General features: G+C 40.7%; 1 protein-coding gene and 1 non-coding gene across 2 annotated transcripts in view; both read left to right on the top strand.

Annotated features, from left to right (window-relative positions):
- The first annotated feature begins 5,811 nt into the window (after positions 1–5,811).
- The window catches only part of LOC477353 (ankyrin repeat domain-containing protein 26-like), a 148,557-nt gene continuing 129,831 nt past the window's right edge, over positions 5,812–24,537 (top strand). The window contains exons 1-4 of the mRNA XM_038574499.1: positions 5,812–6,156; positions 16,637–16,751; positions 16,909–17,082; positions 24,291–24,397. Coding sequence (XP_038430427.1) covers positions 5,948–6,156; positions 16,637–16,751; positions 16,909–17,082; positions 24,291–24,397 — 605 coding nt within the window. The 5' untranslated portion in view covers positions 5,812–5,947. The remainder of the gene's footprint in view (positions 6,157–16,636; positions 16,752–16,908; positions 17,083–24,290; positions 24,398–24,537) is intronic.
- Positions 6,370–6,512, top strand: MIR8864-2 (microRNA mir-8864-2). Its single transcript, NR_128900.1, has one exon. It is a non-coding gene; the product is annotated as a microRNA mir-8864-2 (primary transcript).

Raw genomic sequence — 24,537 nt, 5'->3', positions numbered from 1 at the left:
GTTGGCATTAGCAGTACCCCACTTCATCTCCCCTTATCACCTCAGTCTCTGGACTGTGTGGTTTTCGGAACCCTTTATTGCCAGGGCAGGCGGTAGGTCATGTCCTGTTGCCGGGAAGGTGTTTGGCCATGAGCGTGGGCCTGACATTCTGAATTGGTTCTCGGAGTACATTGACCATAATTCATTGTGGACCCAGATGGGAAAAGGGAATGGCCTATTCCTCAGGGCCGAGATGGAACGGGATGTGGCGGTTGTGCAGAGGCTAGGTCCACGCTTCTCTGAGTTGTGTGAAAAGGGCTAGAGAAACACAAGTTCTGTTGGAAGAAAAGTCAAGGTTGGGGTAGAATCTCACAGGGTAGATTTTTTTCTTAAAACAGTTTATTTATTTATGAGAGAGAGAAAGAGATAGAATGAGCAGGTAAGAAGTGGCAGAGGGAGAGAGAGAAGGCGACTCCCTGCTGAGCACCTAATGGGGGGGTCCTTCCCGGGGCTCTGAGATCATGACTTGAGCTGAAGGCAGATGCTTAACTCCCTGAGTCCCCCAGACGCCCCTCATAGGATGGATTGAAACCTGCTTTTATGGGCTGACTTGGAGACATCACCACCATATTCACAGTATCTCAGGAATATGTGTCCCAAAACCTAGGATAGAATTACAAGTGAACTTTTGGCACCAACTCCATTTGATTTGGGTGGAGGAAGGACTGATTAGTACTCCTTGAAGTTTCGTTTGGTACCTTAGGCACTCAGCTACCACTCATTGAATGAGTGAAGGCACCTCTAGAAGGAGAGACTCTAGGGATCCCTGGGTGGCGCAGCAGTTTAGCGCCTGCCTTTGGCCCGGGGCGCGATCCTGGAGACCCGGGATTGAATCCCACGTCGGGCTCCCGGTGCATGGAGCCTGCTTCTCCCTCTGCCTATGTCTCTGCCTCTCTCTCTCTCTCTCTCTCTCTCTCTGTGACTATCATAAATAAATAAAAAACAAAAAAAAACAAAAAAAAAAAAACAAAAAAAAATACAAGGAGAGACTCTAGTGTGTGGCTCAAGGCACTAAAGGTAATTTCTAGAGGGAGGGATCCTGTAACCTCCAGGACACCTTTCATTATTCATCCAGGTCAAGTTGGGACCTTTCGCTACCTCTTTTCTCTTTCCTTTTGTTCCTTTTTCTTTCATTCTTGAGGTCATTTCATGGTCATTGTGTTTGTCTAGTCACCTCTCTTGGAGTGCCTTAGCTATGGTCGATTGGGTGTAGTAAGGAGTATTGCGTGTGTGCAGACCCCCGGGCTCCATTCTGGTGCACACACATCTGCGGTGGTAGTTCAGGGCTGGGGCTATGGAGCTACATTGCTTGGACTTGGATTCTGGCTGTGCCAAGAATATCATGCCAACAGTGTGATGATAATACCTCATTGCCTGACCTAGTGGCACCTCTTGTTCCTTATATGTGAATGATGATAATAGTGGTAGCTACCTTGCATGCTAGAAGTGAAATCATAGGCTTTTGTGTGTATAACCTAAAATTTCTTTCAGACGATTCACTTGGAATCAAAAAAGAATTTTGTATATTGTAAGCATCCATCCGTCCTGCCATATACTGTCTGATATTTGCTGTTCACAGGCACATATATGGTTATGTTACTTATGGTCATGTGACTTGTTAGTCAATGAAATGTGAACAGAAGTGAAGTGTGTCACTGCAAGGGAGATGTGTTTGAGGGCTAGCGCACTGTTTGCTACATTTATCCACCTGTGCACTCCCCGTTGGTCACAGGTGCTGTTCCAAATGGTAGAAGCTCTCACACGGGGGCCCAGGAGTGCAGAAATGGGGAGCAGAGTTCCCAGAGGACATGTGTCCACAGAGTAGGAGTGAGGTAATCAATCTTCAGTGTCACATGCCACTAACATTTGCGAGTTGTTTATGACCATTGTTCCCCTATTTAATTCTGATGAGTGCCTTCACCATCTTATATTTTAAATCTGTTTTTCTGACAGTATAGCTTAGTGATGTAGAGGGTAAAGCAGATGTAATTAACTTTCCATGTAGTTCCTTTTTTTTTTATTTTTTTTATTTTTTTATTTTTTTCATGTAGTTCTTTTTAAGTGGCTGCTATTGGTCTGGGAGTTGCACTGTAAAAAGTTAATATTTATATTCTTGTCAAAACTATGTATCTTTTATTAGGTCTTTCCTGATAGACATGTACTCCTCTCCTAACTGCTGGGGTGAGGCCTGAGAAAGGCTGGCATGAACTAAAAGATCTCACTGGTTTTTAATTTTTTTTTTTTAAGATTTTACTTATTTCTTTTTTATTTATTTATTTATTTTTTTTATTTATTATTTTTTATTTTTTTATTTTACTTATTTCTTTATGAGAGAGATAGATAGATAGAGGCAGAAACACAAGCAGAGGGAGAAGCAGGCTCCACGCAGGGAGCCCGATGTGGGGACTCGATCCCGGGACTCCCAAGATCACGCCCTGGGCCAAAGGCAGGCACCAAATCGCTGAGCCACCCAGGGATCCCCAGATCTCACGGTTTGATGTGATTTTTCTGGAGTAATATAATAGCAGGATAGTGTGCCATCTTGGGTCAGACCTTGTCCATTTCGTGTTCTTTCTCAGCACTAATAAGACAGAAGGCCAGTATCTCTATGTTACTTTCCGATTCCTTTGTTTTCTTAATGAATTTCATGAGCTTATTTTTACTTAACAAGCAAGGGCTTTCAGTATCAAAGTATAACATGTATGTCACCCCCTCCCCGCCATATCTTCTGATTCATAGCTTTTTTTAGCCAAAAGAAGTGGCCTGTCATGTATCAAACAGTGTATTCCATATGCAGTTAGCATTTCATTTTTTTTGCAATGAGCATTTCAATTGTGACTTCAGTTTCTTTTGCACATTGCAGGATTTCTTTTCTTTTGTAGTATTGCAGCCACAATTGCTTTTTTTCTCCTTGTCATTTCTGTGTTTAGTTCAGCCAAATGCTAATAAATTAAATGGTCTTCACTGACAACCTTAAGAATAAATTTTAGTTATAAATTTCATTTAAATTGGTATGTTCCAAATTATACAGAAGACAACAATTTGAGTGTCACTAGTTAACAAAATTGATAATGCATCTTTGGTTTCTAATTTGAATAAATATTTGATAAGTCACTAGCACACTATTGTGTGCTTAGTGAATTTAGAGAATTGACTTTTAAATCTTGTATTCTTCCACTAGATGGTGCGCATTCCTTTAGGAAATCTGAGACTTCCTTCAAGGAACTTGTCAGTTATTCCACTGATGGCTTAAAAATAAAAAAGAAACAAATTCAGGTTGGAGCAATATAAAAAACTTGCGAAATATCCTTATGTCATGTAAAGAGCCACAGAACTTTGTGGCAGAGGCACCCCATAAGTGTGAAAATGCACTGTATTTCCAAGGAATCAGTGATTTTATTATAAAGCCCATTTGTATAAAAAGTACTTAACTGCATATCGTACTATGTATTCAGTGAAGGGCAAACGATGGCAAAAAGCAGGCATGGTGGTCCTCAGCCATGCAACTCTTGAAATCAATACTCAGATAATACTTAAATAAGTGTTAAATTACAACCGAGATAAAAATCAGGTTATTGCTTCTTAGAGCGTATTATAGGGGGTGTGGGTTGGAAGCCTTTGCTTACATTCTAGGGATGGCTCATTTAAGAAGTGATTACACAGCTAGTTCAATGAGATATGAAGGTTGTTTAAGGAAATCAGTCAGGCAAACATGGGTTGAGGCAGGAATTGCACAGTAAGTGTCAGTGTTGGGGGTGGTCTATACACATCTGTTATTGTTGTGTTCATTGCGGTGCGTAGATGCCCTGGGCCTTTTCCATTTGGACACTTGTGTTCTTCAGTTCTTATTTCCTCAGTGATTTTATTCCCTCTGCTCTTTCTGGAAGTTCTTTTAGGTGCAAGTTGATCATTCTAGTTTAGTAGGCCTTATTTTTTTGTTCTTTTCTCAGATTTTGCTTTCTGAGATGGATCCTCAACTTTTATTTTTATTTCTCTATTTAATTTTTAAAGAATTTCCTGCCATAATTTTAATTCAATTATTATTATTTTTTTGTGTGTGTGCGGTATGTGGGCTAGAGTGTATCTGTTCCTTTTCCGTAGCATCCCAGTGTTACTTCATGGATACAGTACCAAATGTTTTTAAGAATAATTAAAACAAACCAAAGAAATCCCTTATTTATTGATTCTTCACTATGGTTCCATGTGCTTGTCAAAGTCCTAAATCCCTTGTTTAATTCTTCCAGCAGCCCTAAGAGTTACATACTAATCTTCATCGCTTCAAAATGGGGATGAAGATTAGAAGAATAAGGCACGGATTTGACTCCAGTTACACAGCTGGTTAGGTGGTGGAGCTTGCCTTGAACCCCTGTGGTCTGACTCTGGTGGATTCTGTGCTGTTAACCTGAAGCTATTTCTGCTGGTTGATGGCTTCTCAGTAGAGTGGTTTTGTTCTTACTTTAAATCTTGTTTCATTCACAATGTGTATTTACTCTGGAACTTTGTTTCTGTTTGCTTGGTGTTGATTTTGTCCGAGGTCTGTTAACTCTTGGTTATCTGCCTGTATCTGATAGTGAGGTGTTAAAAGGCTGATTGAAAGCTCTTTGTGTCTGGACAGGGCTTGGTGACTGCTGAGCTTCTCTATAGAACATGGTTTTCAGATGTTGTGGAAGAGGGGGTGTTGGGGGAAAAGTGATTTTGCAGCACTTGGGGTCCTCAGGGGCACTGTTACACATCCTATAATGGACAGGACAGGCCCCCCCATAACAAATCATCCAGCCTAAAGTGTCAGTAATGTCAACCAAGATTGAGAAAAAACTCCGCTTTTGAGTGAAGGGGTTGAAAAAGCAGTTACTCTTGGTCATGGGAGCAGAGGTTGTGGATTACAGAGTACAGTGGCTTTCTTTCCTGGGGGCTCCTTGGGGTCTGCTGTCCCAGGGGATAAAGGAAAAGAGCCCCTCTCAGTGTTGAGGTGTTCGGCATCCTCCTGCCTGGCATCTCTGAGCCCGGAGCATCACAGTGTTCTCCCCGCCAAATCACCCAGGAGACTTTCCTACACAGTCTTCCAGCATCTTCTAATAACTTTTTCTAGAAATTCATTCTAGAAATTACTTTTCTGCTTGTCTTCTTTCCACAATTATGATTTTTGATGAAGTTATCATGATACATCTTAGGATGGAGAAAAGATTCATATTTGATATTAATCATTAAACTATTGAAGCCTGTTTTTTAGTGGGATTAGTGTAATTCATCAGCTGCTTATAGTCTCATTTTTAATCACTTCTTATAGTTAGAATTATTCCTTCTCAATTCTTTGAAGTTCCTTTGAGATACATTTTTTTTCAAGATTATATTTATTTTCAAATGAGAGATACAGAGAGAGGCAGAGACATAGAGGGAGAAGCAGGCTCCCTGTGGGGTGTGCGATGCAAGACTTGATCCCAGGACCCCCCGGATCATGACCGAAGCCAAAGGCAGACAGACGCTCAACCACTGAGCCACTCAGGGGCCCGGAAGACTACTTTTCCACACCCCAGAGGCTTTTGCAAATGTCCCCAAACGCTCAGCCTTCCCACCAACGTCTGAAGGGAAGCCAGCCCAGCTCACAGGGGATCGCAGAGATTTGAGAGGCTTGGGCCTCCTCGCGCATATGCTTTGGGCACCCTTGGCCAGTGACCTCTGTGCGCATGCGCAGGAATGCCTCTTCTGAGGTGCGCAGGCGCATTGGCGGTTAGCGTTGCTAGGTTACGGTGGTTCTGCGTAGGAAGATTCTAAGTCGTTGGGCTTAGTCCCTGGGACGTTGAGGCGAGGCCCACTTGCCTTATTGCTGGCGCGGGAGTGTATCGCACTAGAGGCGGTGAAACCTGTGTCACTGAAGCCTGTTGGCTTCGTTCTGCAAAAGAGATTTACAATGTGGTTGGGGGGGGGCACGGTGCCCTTCGGCATCAGGCCTCGGAAGGCCAGTTTGCCACCTGTGACTCATTCCGGCCCCAGGTACCACATCGAGAGTCAAGATCTTAGAAAAATCCACAAAGCTGCGATCACGGGGAATGTAAAAAAAGTGGAGCGGGTACTGTATTTTGGTTTAAACGGCTCAAATGAAAGGGACAAGAGGAACAGGTAACAGGGCTTTTGAGGCAGGCGGGCGGGAGGAGGCGGGGCGGGCGGCAGAGGGGCTCATGACATTAAAAGCAAAAATTCTGGAGGTTGATTCAGCCACATAAAAAAACCCCTCTGTATCAGAAAGTAATACTAACAAAGTAAAAGAGAATGTACTTGCAAAATATTTACAACATAGGTTTATCAGAAAAAGAACATATATCTTCGTTTTACAGGGAAGTTATTAAAGGAATGAGATAGGGGCCCCTGGATGGCTGAGTCAGTTGGCCTCTTCTGACCTCCTCTCAGGGTCATGATCTCTGGGTCGTGGGACTTAGCCCCTGGTGAGGCTCCCTGCTCAGTGGGGAGTCTGCTTTTTCTCTTTCCCCCTCCCTCTGCTGGTGTTCTTAATTTCAAATAAATGAAATAAAATATAAAGAAAAAGGAATAAAATCCCATTTTCCATCTCAAGCTTTGTGAAGATAAGGAATGATGTTACCTATACTACTGCTTAAAATTTAAGTTGTTTTGGACTTTTCGGATAGTTTGGTGGTTAAGCACCACACCACATTGAAAAATAAGCTTTAGCCATGAAGTTTATTGATGTAAAATATCTTTAGGAAATAATTAGAAATAAATAATATACAATATGCTATTCTCAGCACTATTTACAATAGCAGTGTATTAAGAAGTCACTTAATGGCCACTTACTGGCCATAAATAAATGGCAGTGTATCCATAGGCTGGACTACTATGTGACCACTGAATGTGGCAAAGATAATTGATACACATTAACATGCAAAGCTGTACTTTAGTGGATCATTAAATGAGAGAAAAATTGTTTTGATGATGCAAACACAAAAGCAGACAATGGTTTTGTGTTAGCCAAAAAGATGAGCAAAATATGAAATTAGTTATCTTCGAACATTTGGATTCTAAGTGAATTTTTTCATTTTCTTAAATCTGTGATTTCTATAGGAAAGATACATAAAAATTCCAACAAAGATTTATTATCAATGAAGTAATCCAGGAGAACAGTAAGAATATGAATCTTGTGTAGACAAAAAATAGTTTCTACTTATTTACTTTTAAGAGATTTTATTGATTCATTTGAGAGAGAGACCAGGCACACAAGCAGCAGTGAGGGGCAGGGGAACAAGCAGAAACCCCGTGGAACAGGGAGCCTGATGATGTAGGGCTCGATCCCAGGACCCCAGGTCCATGACTTGAGCCGAAGGCATATGCCTAACTGATTGAATCACATAGGTGCCCCTCTTTCTATTTAAAAAAATTTGATGGCCGAGGATTGGTATTTTCTGACAACTTTTAGCCTTTTCAGAAGTAAGGGGAATATTTTTATCTGTATTGTTAACTTTTATTATGCATACATTAAATATATACATATGGTATTATGTGCAGCTTTATAACATGTAATAAGTAAATGATTAACAATAATTTCGTTTTAGTTAAATCCTTATGAAAATAAAAAATATAAATGATATTGTGAAAGCGTATAGAATTTTTGTTGTATCCCTCTTCTGAAAAAAAATTTAAAAATAGCAAACATAAATTTTTATTGTTATTTCAAAAGTATTAGTTTACTTTACAAAAGTTTTCTTTAAAAGTACTGAACTCTCCTGGTGCCTTGGTGGCTGTTTGTTGAGCATCAGACTCTTGATTTTGGCTCTGGTCATGATCTTAGGATTGTGGGGTTGAGCCCCCTGTCGGGATCCATGTTCAATGGGGAGACTGCTTGAGATTGTCTCCCTCTCCCTCTGCCCTTCACCACACTCATGCATTCTCTCTTTCTCAAAGAAATAGATAAATCTTTAAAAACTATTGAGCTCTCCAAATGTATTTATGTATTCTTTCAGTCCATTTATTTCTCAAACAGAACCTGAACACAGGATATGTAGCAGACATAGTCTACTCAGGATCTTTTCAATCTTAAGAAGACTTCATGTTGTCCTGTATGAGCAAGATGAGAAATTTTATGTATTTAGGTTTTAAAGCTTTGATTCTTTTTTGTTTTAATTTATTTTTTATTGGTGTTCAATTTACTAACATACAGAATAACCCCCAGTGCCCGTCACCCATTCACTCCCACCCCCCGCCCTACTCCCCTTCTACCACCCCTAGTTCGGTTCCCAGAGTTAGCAGTCTTTACGTTCTGTCTCCCTTTCTGATATTTCCCACACATTTCTTCTCCCTTCCCTTATATTCCCTTTCACTATTATTTATATTCCCCAAATGAATGAGAACATATAATGTTTGTCCTTCTCCGACTGACTTACTTCACTCAGCATAATACCCTCCAGTTCCATCCACGTTGAAGCAAATGGTGGGTATTTGTCATTTCTAATGGCTGAGTAATATTCCATTGTATACATAAACCACATCTTCTTTATCCATTCATCTTTCGTTGGACACCGAGGCTCCTTCCACAGTTTGGCTATCGTGGCCATTGCTGCTATAAACATCGGGGTGCAGGTGTCCCGGCGTTTCATTGCATTTGTATCTTTGGGGTAAATCCCCAACAGTGCAATTGCTGGGTCGTAGGGCAGGTCTATTTTTAACTCTTTGAGGAACCTCCGCACAGTTTTCCAGAGTGGCTGCACCAGTTCACATTCCCACCAACAGTATAAGAGGGTTCCCTTTTCTCCGCATCCTCTCCAACATTTGTTGTTTCCTGCCTTGTTAATTTTCCCCATTCTCACTGGTGTGAGGTGGTATCTCATTGTGGTTTTGATTTGTATTTCCCTGATGGCAAGTGACGCAAAGCATTTTCTCATATGCATGTTGGCCATGTCTATGTCTTCCTCTGTGAGATTTCTGTTCATGTCTTTTGCCCATTTCATGATTGGATTGTTTGTTTCTTTGCTGTTGAGTTTAATAAGTTCTTTATAGATCTTGGAAACTAGCCCTTTATCTGATATGTCATTTGCAACTATCTTCTCCCATTCTGTAGGTTGTCTTTTAGTTTTGTTGACTGTATCCTTTGCTGTGCAAAAGCTTCTTATCTTGATGAAGTCCCAATAGTTCATTTTTGTTTTTGTTTCTTTTGCCTTCGTGGATGTATCTTGCAAGAAGTTACTGTGGCCGAGTTCAAAAAGGGTGTTGCCTGTGTTCTCCTCTAGGATTTTGATGGAATCTTGTCTCACATTTAGATCTTTCATCCATTTTGAGTTTATCTTTGTGTATGGTGCAAGAGAGTGGTCTAGTTTCATTCTTCTGCATGTGGCTGTCCAATTTTCCCAGCACCATTTATTGAAGAGACTGTCTTTCTTCCAGTGGATAGGCTTTCCTCCTTTATCAAATATTAGTTGACCATAAAGTTCAGGGTCCACTTCATGGTTCTCTATTCTGTTCCACTGATCTATGTGTCTGTTTTTGTGCCAGTACCACACTGTCTTGATGACCACAGCTTTGTAGTACAACCTGAAATCTGGCATTGTGATGCCCCCAGATATGGTTTTCTTTTTTAAAATTCCCCTGGCTATTCGGGGTCTTTTCTGATTCCACACAAATCTTAAAATAATTTGTTCTAACTCTCTGAAGAAAGTCCATGGTATTTTGATAGGGATTGCATTAAATGTGTATATTGCCCTGGGTAACATTGACATTTTCATAATATTAATTCTGCCAATCCACGAACATGGAATATTTTTCCATCTCTTTGTGTCTTCCTCAATTTCTTTCAGAAGTGTTCTATAGTTTTGAGGGTATAGATCCTTTACATCTTTGGTTAGGTTTATTCCTAGGTATCTTATGCTTTTGGGTGCAATTGTCAATGGGATTGACTCCTTAATTTCTCTTTCTTCAGTCTCATTGTTAGTGTAGAGAAATGCCACTGATTTCTGGGCATTGATTTTGTATCCTGCCACGCTACAGAATTGCTGTATGAGTTCTAACAATCTTGGGGTGGAGACTTTTGGGTTTTCTATGTAGAGTATCATGTCATCGGCGAAGAGGGAGAGTTTGACTTCTTCTTTGCCGATTTGAATGCCTTAAATGTCTTTTTGTTGTCTGATTGCTGAGGCTAGGACTTCCAGTACTATGTTGAATAGCAGTGGTGAGAGTGGACATCCCTGTCATGTTCCTGATCTTAGGGGAAAGCCTCCCAGTGCTTTCCCATTGAGAATGATATTTGCTGTGGGCTTTTCATAGATGGCTTTTAAGATGTCGAGGAATGTTCCCTCTATCCCTACACTCTGAAGAGTTTTGATCAGGAATGGATGCTGTATTTTGTCAAATGCTTTCTCTGCATGTATTGAGAGGATCATATGGTTCTTGCTTTTTCTCTTGCTGATATGATGAATCACATTGATTGTTTTACGGGTGTTGAACCAGCCTTGTGTCCCAGGGATAAATCCTACTTTGGTCATGGTGAATAATTTTCTTAATGTACTGTTGGATCCTATTGGCCAGTATCTTGTTGAGAATTTTTGCATCCGTGTTCATCAGGGATATTGGTCTGTAATTCTCCTTTTTGGTGGGGTCTTTGTCTGGTTTTGGAATTAAGGTGATGCTGGCCTCATAGAACGAATTTGGAAGTACTCCATCTCTTTCTATCTTTCCAAACAGCTTTAGGAGAATAGGTATGGTTTCTTCTTTAAACGTTTGATAAAATTCCCCTGGGTAGCCATCTGGCCGTGGACTCTTGTGTCTTGGGAGGTTTTTGATGACTGCTTCAATTTCCTCCCTGCTTATTGGCCTGTTAAGGTTTTCTATTTCTTCCTGTTCCAGTTTTGGTAGTTTGTGGCTTTCCAGGAATGCGTCCATTTCTCCTAGATTGCCTAATTTATTGGCGTATAGCTGTTCATAATATGTTTTTAAAATCGTTTGTATTTCCTTGGTGTTGGTAGTGATCTCTCCTTTCTCATTCATGATTTTATTAATTTGAGTCTTCTGTCTCTTCTTTTTAGTAAGGCTGGCTAATGGTTTATCTATCTTATTAATTCTTTCAAAGAACCGACTCCTGGTTCTGTTGATCTGTTCCACAGTTCTTCTGGTCTCGATTTCGTTGAGTTCTGCTCGAATCTTTATTAACTCCCTTCTTCTCTTGGGTGTAGGATCTATTTGCTGTATTTTCTCTAGCTCCTTTATGTGTAAGGTTAGCTTTTGTATTTGAGTTCTTTCCAGTTTTTGAATGGATGCTTGTATTGCGATGTATTTCCCCATTAGGACTGCTTTTGCTGCATCCCAAAGATTTTGGATGGTTGTATCTTCATTCTCATTAGTTTCCATGAATCTTTTTAATTCTTCCTTAATTTCCTGGTTTACCCTTTCATCTTTTAGCAGGATGGTCCTTAACCTCCACGTGTTTGAGGTCCTTCCAAACTTCTTGTTGTGATTTAGTTCTAATTTCAAGGCATTATGATCTGAGAATATGCAGGGGACGATCCCAATCTTTTGCTATCAGTTCAGACCCGATTTGTGACCCAATATGTGGTCTATTCTGGAGAAAGTTCCATGTGCACTTTAGAAGAATGTGTTTTCAGTTGAGTTCGGATGTAAAGTTCTGTAGATATCTGTGAAATCCATCTGGTCCAGTGTATCATTTAAAGCTCTCGTTTCTTTGGAGATGTTGTGCTTAGAAGACCTATCGAGTATAGAAAGAGCTAGATTGAAGTCACCAAGTATAAGTGTATTATTATCTAAGTATTTCTTCACTTTGGTTAATAATTGATTTATATATTTGGCAGCTCCCACATTCGAGGCATATATATTGAGGATTGTTAAGTCCTCTTGTTGAATAGATCCTTTAAGTATGATATAGTGTCCCTCTTCATCTCTCACTACAGTCTTTGGGGTAAATTTTAGTTTATCTGATATAAGGATGGCTACCCCTGCTTTCTTTTGAGGACCATTCGAATGGTAAATGGTTCTCCAACCTTTTATTTTCAGGCTGTAGGTGTCCTTCTGTCTAAAATGAGTCTCTTGTAGACAGCAAATAGATGGGTCCTGCTTTTTTATCCAGTCTGAAACCCTGCGCCTTTTGATGGGGTCATTAAGCCCGTTCACATTCAGAGTTACTATTGAGAGATATGAGTTGTCATCATGATAACTATTCAGTCCTTGTTTTTGTGGAATGTTCCACTGAACTTCTTCTTAAAGGGGAATTTTAAGAGTCCCCCTTAAAATTTCTTGCAGAGCTGGTTTGGAGGTCACATATTCTTTCAGTTGCTGCCTGTCTTGGAAGCTCTTTATCTCTCCTTCCATTTTGAATGAGAGCCTTGCTGGATAAAGTATTCTTAGTTGCATGTTCTTCTCATTTAGGACCCTGAATATATCCTGCCAGCCCTTTCTGGCCTGCCAGGTCTCTGTAGAGAGGTCTGCTGTTACCCTAATACTCCTCCCCATAAAAGTCAGGGATTTCTTGTCTCTTGCTGCTTTAAGGATCTTCTCTTTATCTTTGGAATTTGCAAGCTTCACTATTAAATGTCGAGGTGTTGAACGGTTTTTATTGATTTTTGGGGGGGGATCTCTCTATTTCCTGGATCTGAATGCCTGTTTCCCTTCCCAGATTAGGAAAGTTTTCAGCTAGAATTTGTTCAAATACATATTCTGGCCCTCTGTCCCTTTCGGCACCCTCGGGAACACCAATTAAACGTAGGTTTTTCTTCCTCAGGCTGTCGTTTATTTCCCTTAATCTATCTTCATGGTCTTTTAATTGTTTGTCTCTTTTTTCCTCAGTTTCCCTCTTTGCTATCAACTTGTCTTCTATGTTATTCACTCGTTCTTCCACCTCGTTAACCCTCGTCGTTAGGACTTCTAGTTTGGATTGCATCTCATTAAATTGATTTTTAATTTCTGCCTGATTAGCTCTAAATTCTGCAGTCATGAAGTCTCTTGAGTCCTTTATGCTTTTTTCTAGAGCCACCAGTAGCTGTATAATAGTGCTTCTGAATTGGCTTTCTGACATTGAATTGTAATCCAGATTTTGTAACTCTGTGGGAGAGAGGACTGTTTCTGATTCTTTCTTTTGAGGTGAGGTTTTCCTTCTAGTCATTTTGCTCAGTGCAGAGTGGCCAAAAGCAAGTTGTATTGGGAAAAGGAGAAAAAGAGAGGAGAGAAAGAAGGAAAGAAAAGAGAAAGAAAAAAAAGGAAGAAAAAAAAACGAAAAAAAAAGAAGAAAAAGAGAAAGAAAAAGAAAGGAGAAAAAAAGGGGGTGGGGGAAGGAAACAAATCAAAAAGCAAAACAAAAAAAAACCAAAAAAAAAAACAAAAAAAAAAAAAGAAAAGAACCACGGGGGAGTATCTTCTGATTCTGTGTACTTTAAGTCCCTTGGCTTCCTCTGGAAGTTGTCAATCAGTCCAGCTGGTCTTCTGGGGGAGGGGCCTGTTGTGCTGATTTTCATGTGTTAGCAGTTGGGGGAGCTGCTGTGCCCCTGCCTGGTGCAGGGCTCAGTGGGGGTTGTTTACCCCGTGAGGCCGCAGGAGGAACAGCCCCAGTGGCGGGGCAGCTCTGGAAACCTGGATTCAGCCCCCGCAGGAACTCCGGAGCTCTCCGTCTGTAGGGCCTGGAGGCACGGGGCGGGGCCGCTGATCTGCTTAGCTCCGGGCAGGAGCGTCCTCGCTGTCCTGGGCCCTCCCGGCCTCTGCCTGTCCCGGGGGAGGCGGGATCCTGGGCTGTGTCCCGGCGCCCTGTGCTCCGGGGCCTGCGCTGGTGGATTCACGCTCCCGGGCCGCGCAACCCCCTCCGTGGAGCCGCCGCCCGAGCCCCCCGGAGCTGCTCCTGGAACCGCGCAGCCCCCTCCGCACGGAGCCTCTTCCTCTGCCCGAGCCCCTCCGAGCTGCTCCGGGTCCCGCGGGTCCCGCTGTGCGCGCTGCAGCCCTTAGGGAGCTCGGCGCACTCTCCTGGGCGCGCAGTTGCTGTTACTGTCCCGGGGAGCCCGAGGGCATCCCCGCCCTCCTGGGTCCTGCTCCAACTCCCTGGGAGCCCCTTTCCGCCCGGGAAGGTTGGTGCAGCTCCTGCGTCTCCGGGACGGGGCTCTCCTGTCCTGGGGACACTCGCCCCGGCCTCAGCCCGGCTCCTCCTGGGCCCCTCCCCCTTGGAGGCCTTTGTTTCTTTATTTCTTTTTTCCCGTCTTCCTACCTTGATAGAAGCGCAAACTCTTCTCACTGTAGCATTCCAGGTGTTCTCTCTTTAATTCTCAGGCTGAATATATAGATTTTCAGGATAATTTGAAGGTTTTCTAGGTAATTTGGTGGAGACAGGTGATTTGGGGACCCTCCTCTTCCGCCCTCTTGCCCCTCCTCTACTCAACATGGGCTCGATATTTAAGGACATATGCTCTACTGACTGAGCCAGCCAGGCAATCTTAAGATGAGAAATTTTATTTTATTTTGTAAATATTAAAAGATGTGTTTATTTTAAAAGGAGAGAGAAGGTCATGGGAGAGGGAAGGGACAGAGGGAGAGAGAGGAACCCAAGCAAACTCCACCCTGAGCATGGAGCCTAATGTGGGGCTCCATCTTACGACCTTGAGATCATCCTGAGCCAAAACCAAAAGTTGGACACTCAATCAACTGAGCCACCCGGGTGCCCCTAAGGTGAGAAATTTTAAATGGAAGTATTAGGACTTAATCTCACATGAAGCTTTTCCTTGGAACTTCCTGTCAAAGGAAAACATTTCTGAAATTGTAAAAGATTTCCCACCCTTTTGACATTTCAGTAATATTAAATACTAATATTGGCAACTGGAAATACTTGATTTCTATGAATCTAAACATTTTCTATTAATTAAAATGAGCTTCCCCACCCCCCCCAAATGTAATGAGCTGTTCCCATTTCTTTGAATCCTGAGTTCTTTGGCTTAAAATTCCTTGAAAATCAAAGTAAGGGTTACTTTAAATAAATTCTTGTGTTCTTTTAGTCCTCTATTCCCGTAATGCTTTCAACTAAAAATTATTTTAGTTCTTGAACAATATAATTCCAAGCATATGACTAGAAGTGTAACAGACCTGCTGTATTTGTCATTATTTCATTTAAGGCACACCGTAGATTGTATGATGCCCCACTATTTATGTGCCAAGAAGAAATGTGTGTGTGTGTGTGTGTGTTTCTTGATACAAAGGTACTTTTATTGACAGAAGAAATTTAAGAAAATGTTAACATTCATTTGGGGAAGAGGGACTCTGAGGAAGGGAATTCCTTAGGAAAAGCCTGTGGGTTTTTTTTAATGTAAATTTATTTTTTATTGGTGTTCAATTTGCGAACATACAGAATAACAGTGCTCATCACATCAAGTGCCCCCCTCATGCCCGTCACCCAGTCACACCCCCCCCGCCCACCTCCCCTTCCACACCCCGTAGTTCATTTCCAAGAATTAGGAGTCTCTTATGTTCTGTCTCCCTTTCTGATATTTCCCACTCATTTTTTCTCTTTTCCTTTTATTCCCTTTCCCTATTTTTATATTCCCCAAATGAATGAGACCATATAATGTTTGTCCTTCTCCGATTGACTTATTTTACTCAGCATAATACCCTCCAGTTCCATCCACGTCTACGCAAATAAATGGTGGGTATTTCTTGTGCCTAATGGCTGAGCAATATTCCATTGTATACATAAACCACATCTTCTTTATCCATTCATCTTTCGATGGGCACTGAGGCTCCTTCCTCAGTTTGGCTATTGTGGACATAACTATAAACATCGGGGTGCAAGTGTCCCTGCATTTCATTGCATCTGTATCTTTGAGGTAAATCCCCAGCAGTGCAATTGCTGGGTCATAGGGCAGATCTATTTTTAACTCCAAGAAGAAATTTTTAAAAATCATTCCAGTTATAGTTTTAAGACATTTTGAATTAGAAATTGGATTCCAATGTCAGAATATTAAAAGGTGACAAAATGAGCATCTTGGAATCATTGAAATAGAGTATTCTTGCTCATCCTTAAACGTAGCTGCAAAGTAGGCATAATTGGATCATTTTACCTAATTGTAGTGGGTCTTTGTAAGTTGTAGTAATAGTTACAATAGGAACTAGTATTCTAAACACTTTGCATGGATCCTCGCTTAAGGATCACGACAAGAGGTCTTGTGAGATAACTACCTTTTATTTTATTTATTATTACTATTGTTTGGTAACCTCTATAACCAACAGTGTCCTCGAAGCCCTGGCTCCTGAGATCGAGTCCCATGCTCTTCAGAGTGAGTCAGACAGGTGACCCGAGATGACTATTTTTATGCTCATTTTGTGGATGAGGAAATTGCGATAAGGCTAAGTGGTCACTGTTAAGTGACAGAGTAAAAGTAGGAATCAAACCCAGGTTGAGCTGCCTCCTGAGATCATGCTCTTCCTAAACAGATAGGCTGTTCTTTTAATAGAGTGGTGAATAATCACTAATAAATATTGTACTTTCTTCCAAAGAAAACTAAATCTTTGTTTTGGAGTCATGAGAATAACATACTATTTAACATTTACAATTATATGAATTAATTTGCATGTTTTGAGAAGGTACACTGTAATTTCCTGACAAGTCCTTTCACAATCATAGGACTGCTCTCCACTTGGCCTGTTCCTGTGGCCATGTAGGTGTGGTGTCTCTCCTGGTAGACCGGAAATGCCAGCTCAACCTCCGTGATGATGAAAACAGGACACCTCTAATGAAGGTGCGTGGTCACAGCTATATCTGCCTGAGATGGATTGGATTGAAGTACTTGGAATGAACATTTGTTGCATTTAAACATAACTCATTGGTGAAACTTGTGGCATGTTTCCTTTAAATTCCCAGAATTTACATTCTGTTTCTTGGTGTAATGCTGACAGGCTGTACAATGCCAAGAAGAGGAATGTGCAACTATTCTGCTCAAACACGGTAGTGATACAAGTATTACGGACAACGAGGGCAACACCGCTCTCCATTATGCGGTCTCTGAAGAGAACGTCTCCATAGCAAAGAAGCTGGTTTTACACAAAGCAGATATAGAGGCCAAAAACAAGGTACACATCAACTTTTTTTTTTTACAATGTATTTGACTTTATATATATATATATATATATATAGCTTCAAAAGGTTTTTTTTATATATATGTATATGTACATGTATATGTAGATAGGCACATATATATGAACACATGGACACGGAATTTTATACATCAGGTCCTGTCATCATGGAAACAACTCCAAAACCAAGCCAGGGGGAGGGAAAGAGAAAAGTAATACATATAGAAAGGCAACTTTCTGTCTGCTAGCCACCCTTCCACCCCAGAAAGAAAATCTTCCCATTAGTGCCTGAGAGTAGATGGTGCTCTCAGAGCCCAGAAAGGATTGAAGGCCTAGAGGGGAGTGTGGTGATGATGGAGGCCGAATGCTGTGCGGGGGCTTAGGAGATGAATGCTTCTGGGGATAAGTAGGAGACCGTGACCCAGAGAGTAGCTTGGGTGAGTGTAAATGAGAGGAGAAAGCAGCAAGTTGTAATAGGCCGTGGGCGCTCTAGGCCCTAAGGTTCAGAAGATGAGAGCAAGGGGATCAGGTCATGACATCCTACAGGGGGTATCTACTTGTGCTGGTAGCCACTCTGCCAGCCATGTGCCACGGTGAGGTCTCCCATTCCGGAGAGTAGCTCCTGCTCAGGCTGTGTAGTTCCTCAGTGGGGTGGTAGGTGTCTATGGGGAGCTGGTGATGACCACACTCGCCAGTCTCCCTGTGCTTTCTTTGACGTGCATTACCTTCAGTGGCTGCCCTTGCAGAAACACTGTTGCGTGCCATAGATAGAGTCGATTTTTCATATTTGGAAGTTCAAGCATTTCCTGAATGAAAATATTTTGAAATAATTGTCTAAGCTTCTGCTTTAAATAACAATACTTTTTATTTTTGAAGATTTTATTTATTTGAGAGAAAGAGAGCATGAGAGAGAGCACACATGAGTAGGGAGGAAAGGCAGAGGTAGGGGAAGAAGAGGCCTTCCCACTGAGCCAGGTAGCCTGATGCATGGGGCTTGATGTCAGGAGTGGGATCATGACCATAACCAGAGGGAGATGCTTGACCCTCTGAGCCACCCAGGCTCACCATAATATTCCTTCCTTCCTTCCTTCCTTCCTTCCTTCCTTCCTTCCTTCCTTCCTTCCTTCCTTCCTTCCTTCCTTCCTTCCTTTTTTTAAAAATATTTTTCTTTTCTTTTCTTTTCTTTTCTTTTCTTTTCTTTTCTTGCTTTCTTTTTTTCTTATCTTTTCGTATATCTTCTCTTCTCTTTCTTTCTTCTTCTTTCTTTCTTTCTTTTCTTTTCTTTCTTTCTTTCTTTCTTTCTTTTTTTCTTTTCTTTTCTTTTCTTTTCTTTTCTTTTTTTCTTTCCAGCTCACATTCCAGGGTTTATTTATTTATTTTATTTTTTTTTTCTTTTAAAATTTTTTTTAGTTGGAGTTCAGTTTGCCAACGTACAGCACAGCACTCAGTGCTTGTCCCATCAAGTGCCCCACCCCTTGGTGCCCGTCACCCATTCACCACAACCCCCCACCCACCTCCCTTTCCACCACCCCTTGTTTGGTTCCCAGAGTTAGGAGTCTCTCATGTTCTGTCGCCCTCACTGATATTTCCCACTCGTTTTCTCTGCTTTCCCCTTTATTTCCCTTTCACTTTTTTATATTCCCCAAATGAATGAGACCATATAATGTGTGTCCTTCTCTGATTGACTTACTTCACTCAGCATAATACCCTCCAGTTCCATCCATGTTGAAGCAGATGGTGGGTATTTTTTGTTTCTAATTGCTGAGTAATCCATGGTATATGTACGCAATGGAATATTATTCAGCCATGAGATTTTATTTATTTTAGAGGAAGTGAGCGAACATGTGCAAGCAGGGGGTGGTGTGGGTGCAGAGGGAAAGAAAGAGGGTGAGAATCTGAAGTAGACTTTGCGCTGAGCCTGGCTGAGGGCTGGATCTTATGACTCTGATCATCACCTGAGTTTAGACCAAGAGTCAGATGCTGAACGGACTGAGCCACTCAGTTGCCCCTAAAGAATGGTACCTCTGAAGAAGCATTAGAGAATGCAGCTTTCTTTTATGTATTTATGGCAAATATTTATGAGAACACAGAATGTGTTCTGAAGCTTTATTTTCAAAAATTTTTTCTGACCCAGTTTGTTTTATTATTTAGTGTCAACAGAGGAAAGCAAAATTTGCGTTGGAAACACGCTTTGTCTTAAAACACAAAACAAATGTGTTTTACAGTATCAAATCTTGCTGCCGTTGAGAAGTTCCTTTTTGATCAAAAAGCGATTTATTAACAGGGTCGGAGTTATCTTTTATCAGCCTTGACTTAAGAGGGACTAAAGAGGGGAAAAGGAGAAAGGAGTCAGAAATATGCCGAGCAATTTGGAAAATCGGCAAATGAGGGGAAATCACTAGAAGAGGTTTTTTTTTCATTGTGTTTGTCTTTCTTCAGTTTTTATGTTTAGGTAAGGTTTCTTCAATTTGCAGGGATAATAATTTTTACTTTAGGAACCAGTGAGTGTGTTGTAAACTTGTCTAGAGATGGATTCTAGGAGGACTCTGAGGAAATCAGATTGGCAGTGAACAGATGGTTGATTATGTGGGCAAGAAGAGGGTCACCTGGGCGGCTCAGCGATTGAGCATATGCCTTCAGCTCAGGGCATGATCCCGTGGTCCCAGGATCGAGTCCCACATCAGGCTACTGGAGTGGAGCCCGCTTTTCCCTCTGCCTGTGTGTCTGCCTCTCTCTCTCTCTCTCTCTCTCTTTCTCTCTTCTCTCGGTCTCTCATGAAGGAGTAAATAAAAATATTTATTAAAAAAGTGGCCAAGAAGAGGAAAGAACAAATAATCAACTGACATAGTATCGTATTTGGCAGCAATAGCCACTTTGACAAAACTCTAAACTCTGCTTGCAAATCTAGAATGTCTTGATGGGAAGTGAGGAGTGTGTAAATAATGGAATCAAGTTGCATTTTTGAGTTTACTGTTCCTTGTTATAACCTCTAGCCATGGAAATTGAATGCAGGTTTGATAAATGACTCATTTCTGGTTTTGGCGGAATCCTCAAGTGATAGGGAGAATTGGCCACATAGGTGAAAGAGGAGACTGACATGGTTGTATACTGCACTGGTTCTCAGCTAGAATTGTGCTGGTGAATCACAGTCAACTAGGGAACTTTAAAAGAATATACAAGCCAAAACTGTCCCGTGAAGCTTTCGACGGAGTAATCCAATAACATGTGTACACAGAGATTTGGAAATAGTTTTTTGAGATTCTGATACAACTCGGCTAAGAACTACTGAATGGGTAAGTATACATATACAAATTTAGAGATGTAAAAATATTAAATCTTTGCAAGAGCTGACGTTTGATACTGGCTACTTCCTTCCACTCTTTCATCTGTCTGTATCTCTATGAGAATTAGAGATGAAATTATTGGGCATCTGTGTTGGCTTGAAAAATAGTTACCTTTTCTCCAACTATCATTCCCTGGCACCCAGATGGGAAGTCTTTATGAGTAGTCTTTTAATAAGTAGCATCTGACCCTTTAAAGATTTTACATGTTTTGCTACCATTCTGATTAGTACAAGCAGGGTTTTTCCAATAGCAGCAGTAGAAATCCATGAACCTTCCTTTTTAGTTGAAGCTGTGCAAAAGACTATCTTAGGATGTCTTTCAAATTCATAGGGCCCTGGCATAATCAGGGCAGTAGTGTTTAACATTCAGCATGTAGTTAGTGACAATACAGATGGTAATTGTTTTAATAACTTTGCTTCAGCATTCCTCTGAACTCATTGCCTGTTCGGTTAGCAATCTGAGGGAAGTAAATACAAATAGATTGTAGTTGAAACAAGCATTGGAAAATTCTGACAGTAGGTGTTATGAGTCTTCATAGCAATTTTCATTAGAAGGTGGGGCCTAATTTGTTGGTAAAACGTGATCCTGATGCTTTAGGAAAGGATTGATGTCCAAGTATTTGTTTTATGCACAGCCGTTGGAAACAGTCACAGCGAATAGAAAAACACAAGTAGGCTATAGACTAAATGTGGCTCCCAGATATATTTAGTTTCCACTGTCAGTTGAGCTAAGATTTAAAATTATGACACACATGTAGAACTCTGGATTTTGAGCTTTTCTTGCAGATGACTTCTCGTACCTTGAGTCCATGCTGCTGTTTGGTATGCTGTGCAGAGGCTGTCCCTTTATATGAGGCATGTGTCTCTAGTTTGCTCGTGTCCCCGACTAGGTTCTTCACTGACTCGTGTCACCTGCTTTGCCTCCATAAGCATTGACTTTACAATTACTGTTTTATGGTGTATGTTGATAAAGATTTCAAGATTTTCAAGACAATCCCTGTTAATTGATAATATAGTTTTTGTATTTTATGTTAATTTCCTAGGATTCAGATTGACTTTTCAGTTTGTCTCCTAATTTTTTTTTCATTTCTTTGTTCAGTAATCATGGGAGACCCAGAGACAGAGAGGCAGAGAGCTAGGCACAGGGGGAAGCAGACTCTTATGGGGATCCTGATGTGGGCTCGATCCCAGGACCCTGGGATAATGATGTTCAACCTCTGAGTCACCCAGGTGCCTCGGAATGAATTTTCTAAGTTAGGAATTGAAAGTCGGTTTTTTCACAAACATTTTTTCTTTATATGTACAGTAATCATGTTCCTTTTGGAATATCTGCAAGCCATATGAGGTTAATCCTGGTTCTACTTGGATAGATTATGCATATTTCAGACAATATTATCTTTCTCCTTGGTATTATTCCCTAAATATGCAATTAATTTAGTAGCTTATATTATACTAAAAATAATCCGTATAAAGCAGTATTAGAATTTTTGAATAATATTTTTTACTTAAACTCAGTTTCCCAACATGTAAACACCCAGTGCTCATCTAGTATTAGAATTTTTATTGATAAGTCATGACATTTTTATTTCTGATTTACACTTTGTCTAAATTATAAAATAATCATAAATAGCAATGATAGTAGAAACTAGAATACAAACAGGTTTCTTTAGAAGTAGATGTGCATTAGGTTCCCAGAATTAGTATAATTGAGAATAAAATCTCATATTGACTTAATTCACTTAGCGTAATACCCTAAGTCAGTCAGAGAAAGACAATTCTCATATGATCTCATTCATATGTGGAATATAAGAAACAAGACAGAGGATCATAGGGGAAGAAGAGAAAAACTTAAACCGGAGAGACTGAGGGAGACAAAGCATAAGAGACTCTTAATCATAGGAGCCAAACTGAAGGTCACTGGAGGGGTGGAGTGGGAGGATGGGATAACTGGGTGGTGGACGTTAAGGAGGGCACATGATGGAATGAGTCCTGGCTGTTACATAAGACTGAGGAATCACTGACTTCTACCTCTGAAACTAATAATACACTATATGGTAATGAATTAAATAAACGGGTAAAAATGAAAAAAAAAATCTCATACTGCGCTTTCTAACAGTTAAGATAAAACTTTATCATGGTATAATAGGGGAAAGTCCAAGGACTATTTATGTAGTTACTTATTTTTAATATTTTATTGTTTTTATTTTTAAAAATTTTTTAAAGCTTTATTTTTTTAAAATTTTTATTTATTTATTTATGAGAGAGAGAGAGAGAGAGAGAGAGAGAGGCAAAGACACAGGCAGAGGGAGAAGCAGGCTCCATGCACTGGGAGCCCGACATGGGATTTGATCCTGGGTCTCCAGGATCGCGCCCTGGGCCAAAGGCAGGCGCTAAACCGCTGCGCCACCCAGGGATCCCTATTTTATTAATTAAAAAAAATTTTTTTTTTATTGGAGTTCAATTGGCCCACATAAAGAATAACACCAAGTGCTCATCTCATTGTGTGCCCTCCTTAACCAAAGATTAGTATTAAGCCGTCAAAATTCATTTGAAGCTTGTTTCTTTTATTTTTATTTTTCTTTTTAATTTTTAAAAGAATTTATGTGTTTTAGAGAGACAGCACATATGCACAGGCTTGTGGGGGTAGGGGAGGTGGAGAGGGAGAGGGAGAGAGAGAGTGTCTTAAACAGACTTGGTGCTGAGTGCCAGGGGAGCCCCGAATCCAACGTGGGGCTGGATCCCATGACCCTGAGATCACACCTGAGACAAAATCAAGAGTCACTCAACTGTCTACGCAGCCAGCTGCCCTGAAACCTAGCTCTTTTCATTCAGAGTCCATCTCCTTAGTGACTCATTTGGAGCAGGAGTGTTTTATGTTGACATCTGGGATCCCCATACCATTGATAGAAGAGAATCAAGCAAGTTTGTACAACCTGGAGGAAACCTTTACCTTTTTATTGGAAAGTTCTTAAAACTATATCCCTGGGAACTCTTATTTCTCAAGTATTAATGTTTGCTACAAAAAAAGGAATTGTCAAATGGGGATAAGCAAATGTAAATGGAGTTCATTTGTGCAAGATGTATAGTGCGGTTTTGTCATATTTCACAAACATAGATGATCATTGAATCTTTCTTTTGGGGCACAGTATCTCTGGAAATTATGTGTTCTTTGGACTGTAAGAGAAGAAACAGTACTCCAGAGATATCCATTAAAATCAATAACAATACTTTAAATATTTACTACTATGGTTTAGAGAGTGGAGATACAGAGATAAAAAATAACCCTCCCCTCTAGAAGCTGTTGGTTTAGATGGTGTGGAATAAAATAACTAGAGTATATCATAATCTATATTGTGAGAGCAGCAAAGATCCTTGGAGCCAGGCAATGTTTAAAGCGAGTTTGTGGAATGACTGCAGGTAATCTGTTGAAGAGGAAGAGGAGGTCTATTTTATTATTTTTATTTTACGTTTTAAAAAGATTTTATGTTTTTGAGAGAGACAGCGAGCGAGCGAGCAGGAGAGCGAGCACGAGTGGAGGGGAGGGGCAGAGAAAGAGGGAGAAGCTGACTCCTTGCTGCAGAGGGAGCAAAGAGGGACTCCATCCTGAGACCCTGGGATCATGACCTGAGCTCATGAGCTGAAGGCAGATGCTTGGGCAACTGAGCCACCCACACTCCCTGAGAAAGCAGAATTTTAAAAAGAAGGAGCAGCTGGTGAAACCATGGAGGGTTGAGAACGAAGGGGCTAATTTTATTTAAGGTCTCTGTTACATGTTTAAGTTACAGGATGGTTTAGAATTTTTACGATTCATTATCCAAATATGTAATTTTGTAAATTACAAATTTTGTTTGCACTTTTACAGGATGGCTTCACACCGCTTTTAATTGCTGTAAAAAACGACAAAAGGAAAATGGTGGCATTTTTAGTGGAAGAAGGAGCAAATGTCAATGCAGTTGACAACGCTAAAAGGTAAAGTTTTTTTTTGTATGTGTGAATCTTAGTATTTGGTCAAGAGTGGTAACAATTTCTGAAGGCAGAAAGTTTAACTTAATAAGAAGAGTATTAACTTACAGGTATAGTGAAAAATGTCAGCATGTGATCGATTCGGT

Source organism: Canis lupus, chromosome 25, assembly GCF_011100685.1.
Source record: "Canis lupus familiaris isolate Mischka breed German Shepherd chromosome 25, alternate assembly UU_Cfam_GSD_1.0, whole genome shotgun sequence".
Lineage (NCBI taxonomy): Eukaryota > Metazoa > Chordata > Mammalia > Carnivora > Canidae > Canis > Canis lupus.
The sequence above is the reverse complement of the archived record's forward strand: the minus strand, read 5'-3'. Positions and strand labels throughout refer to the sequence as shown.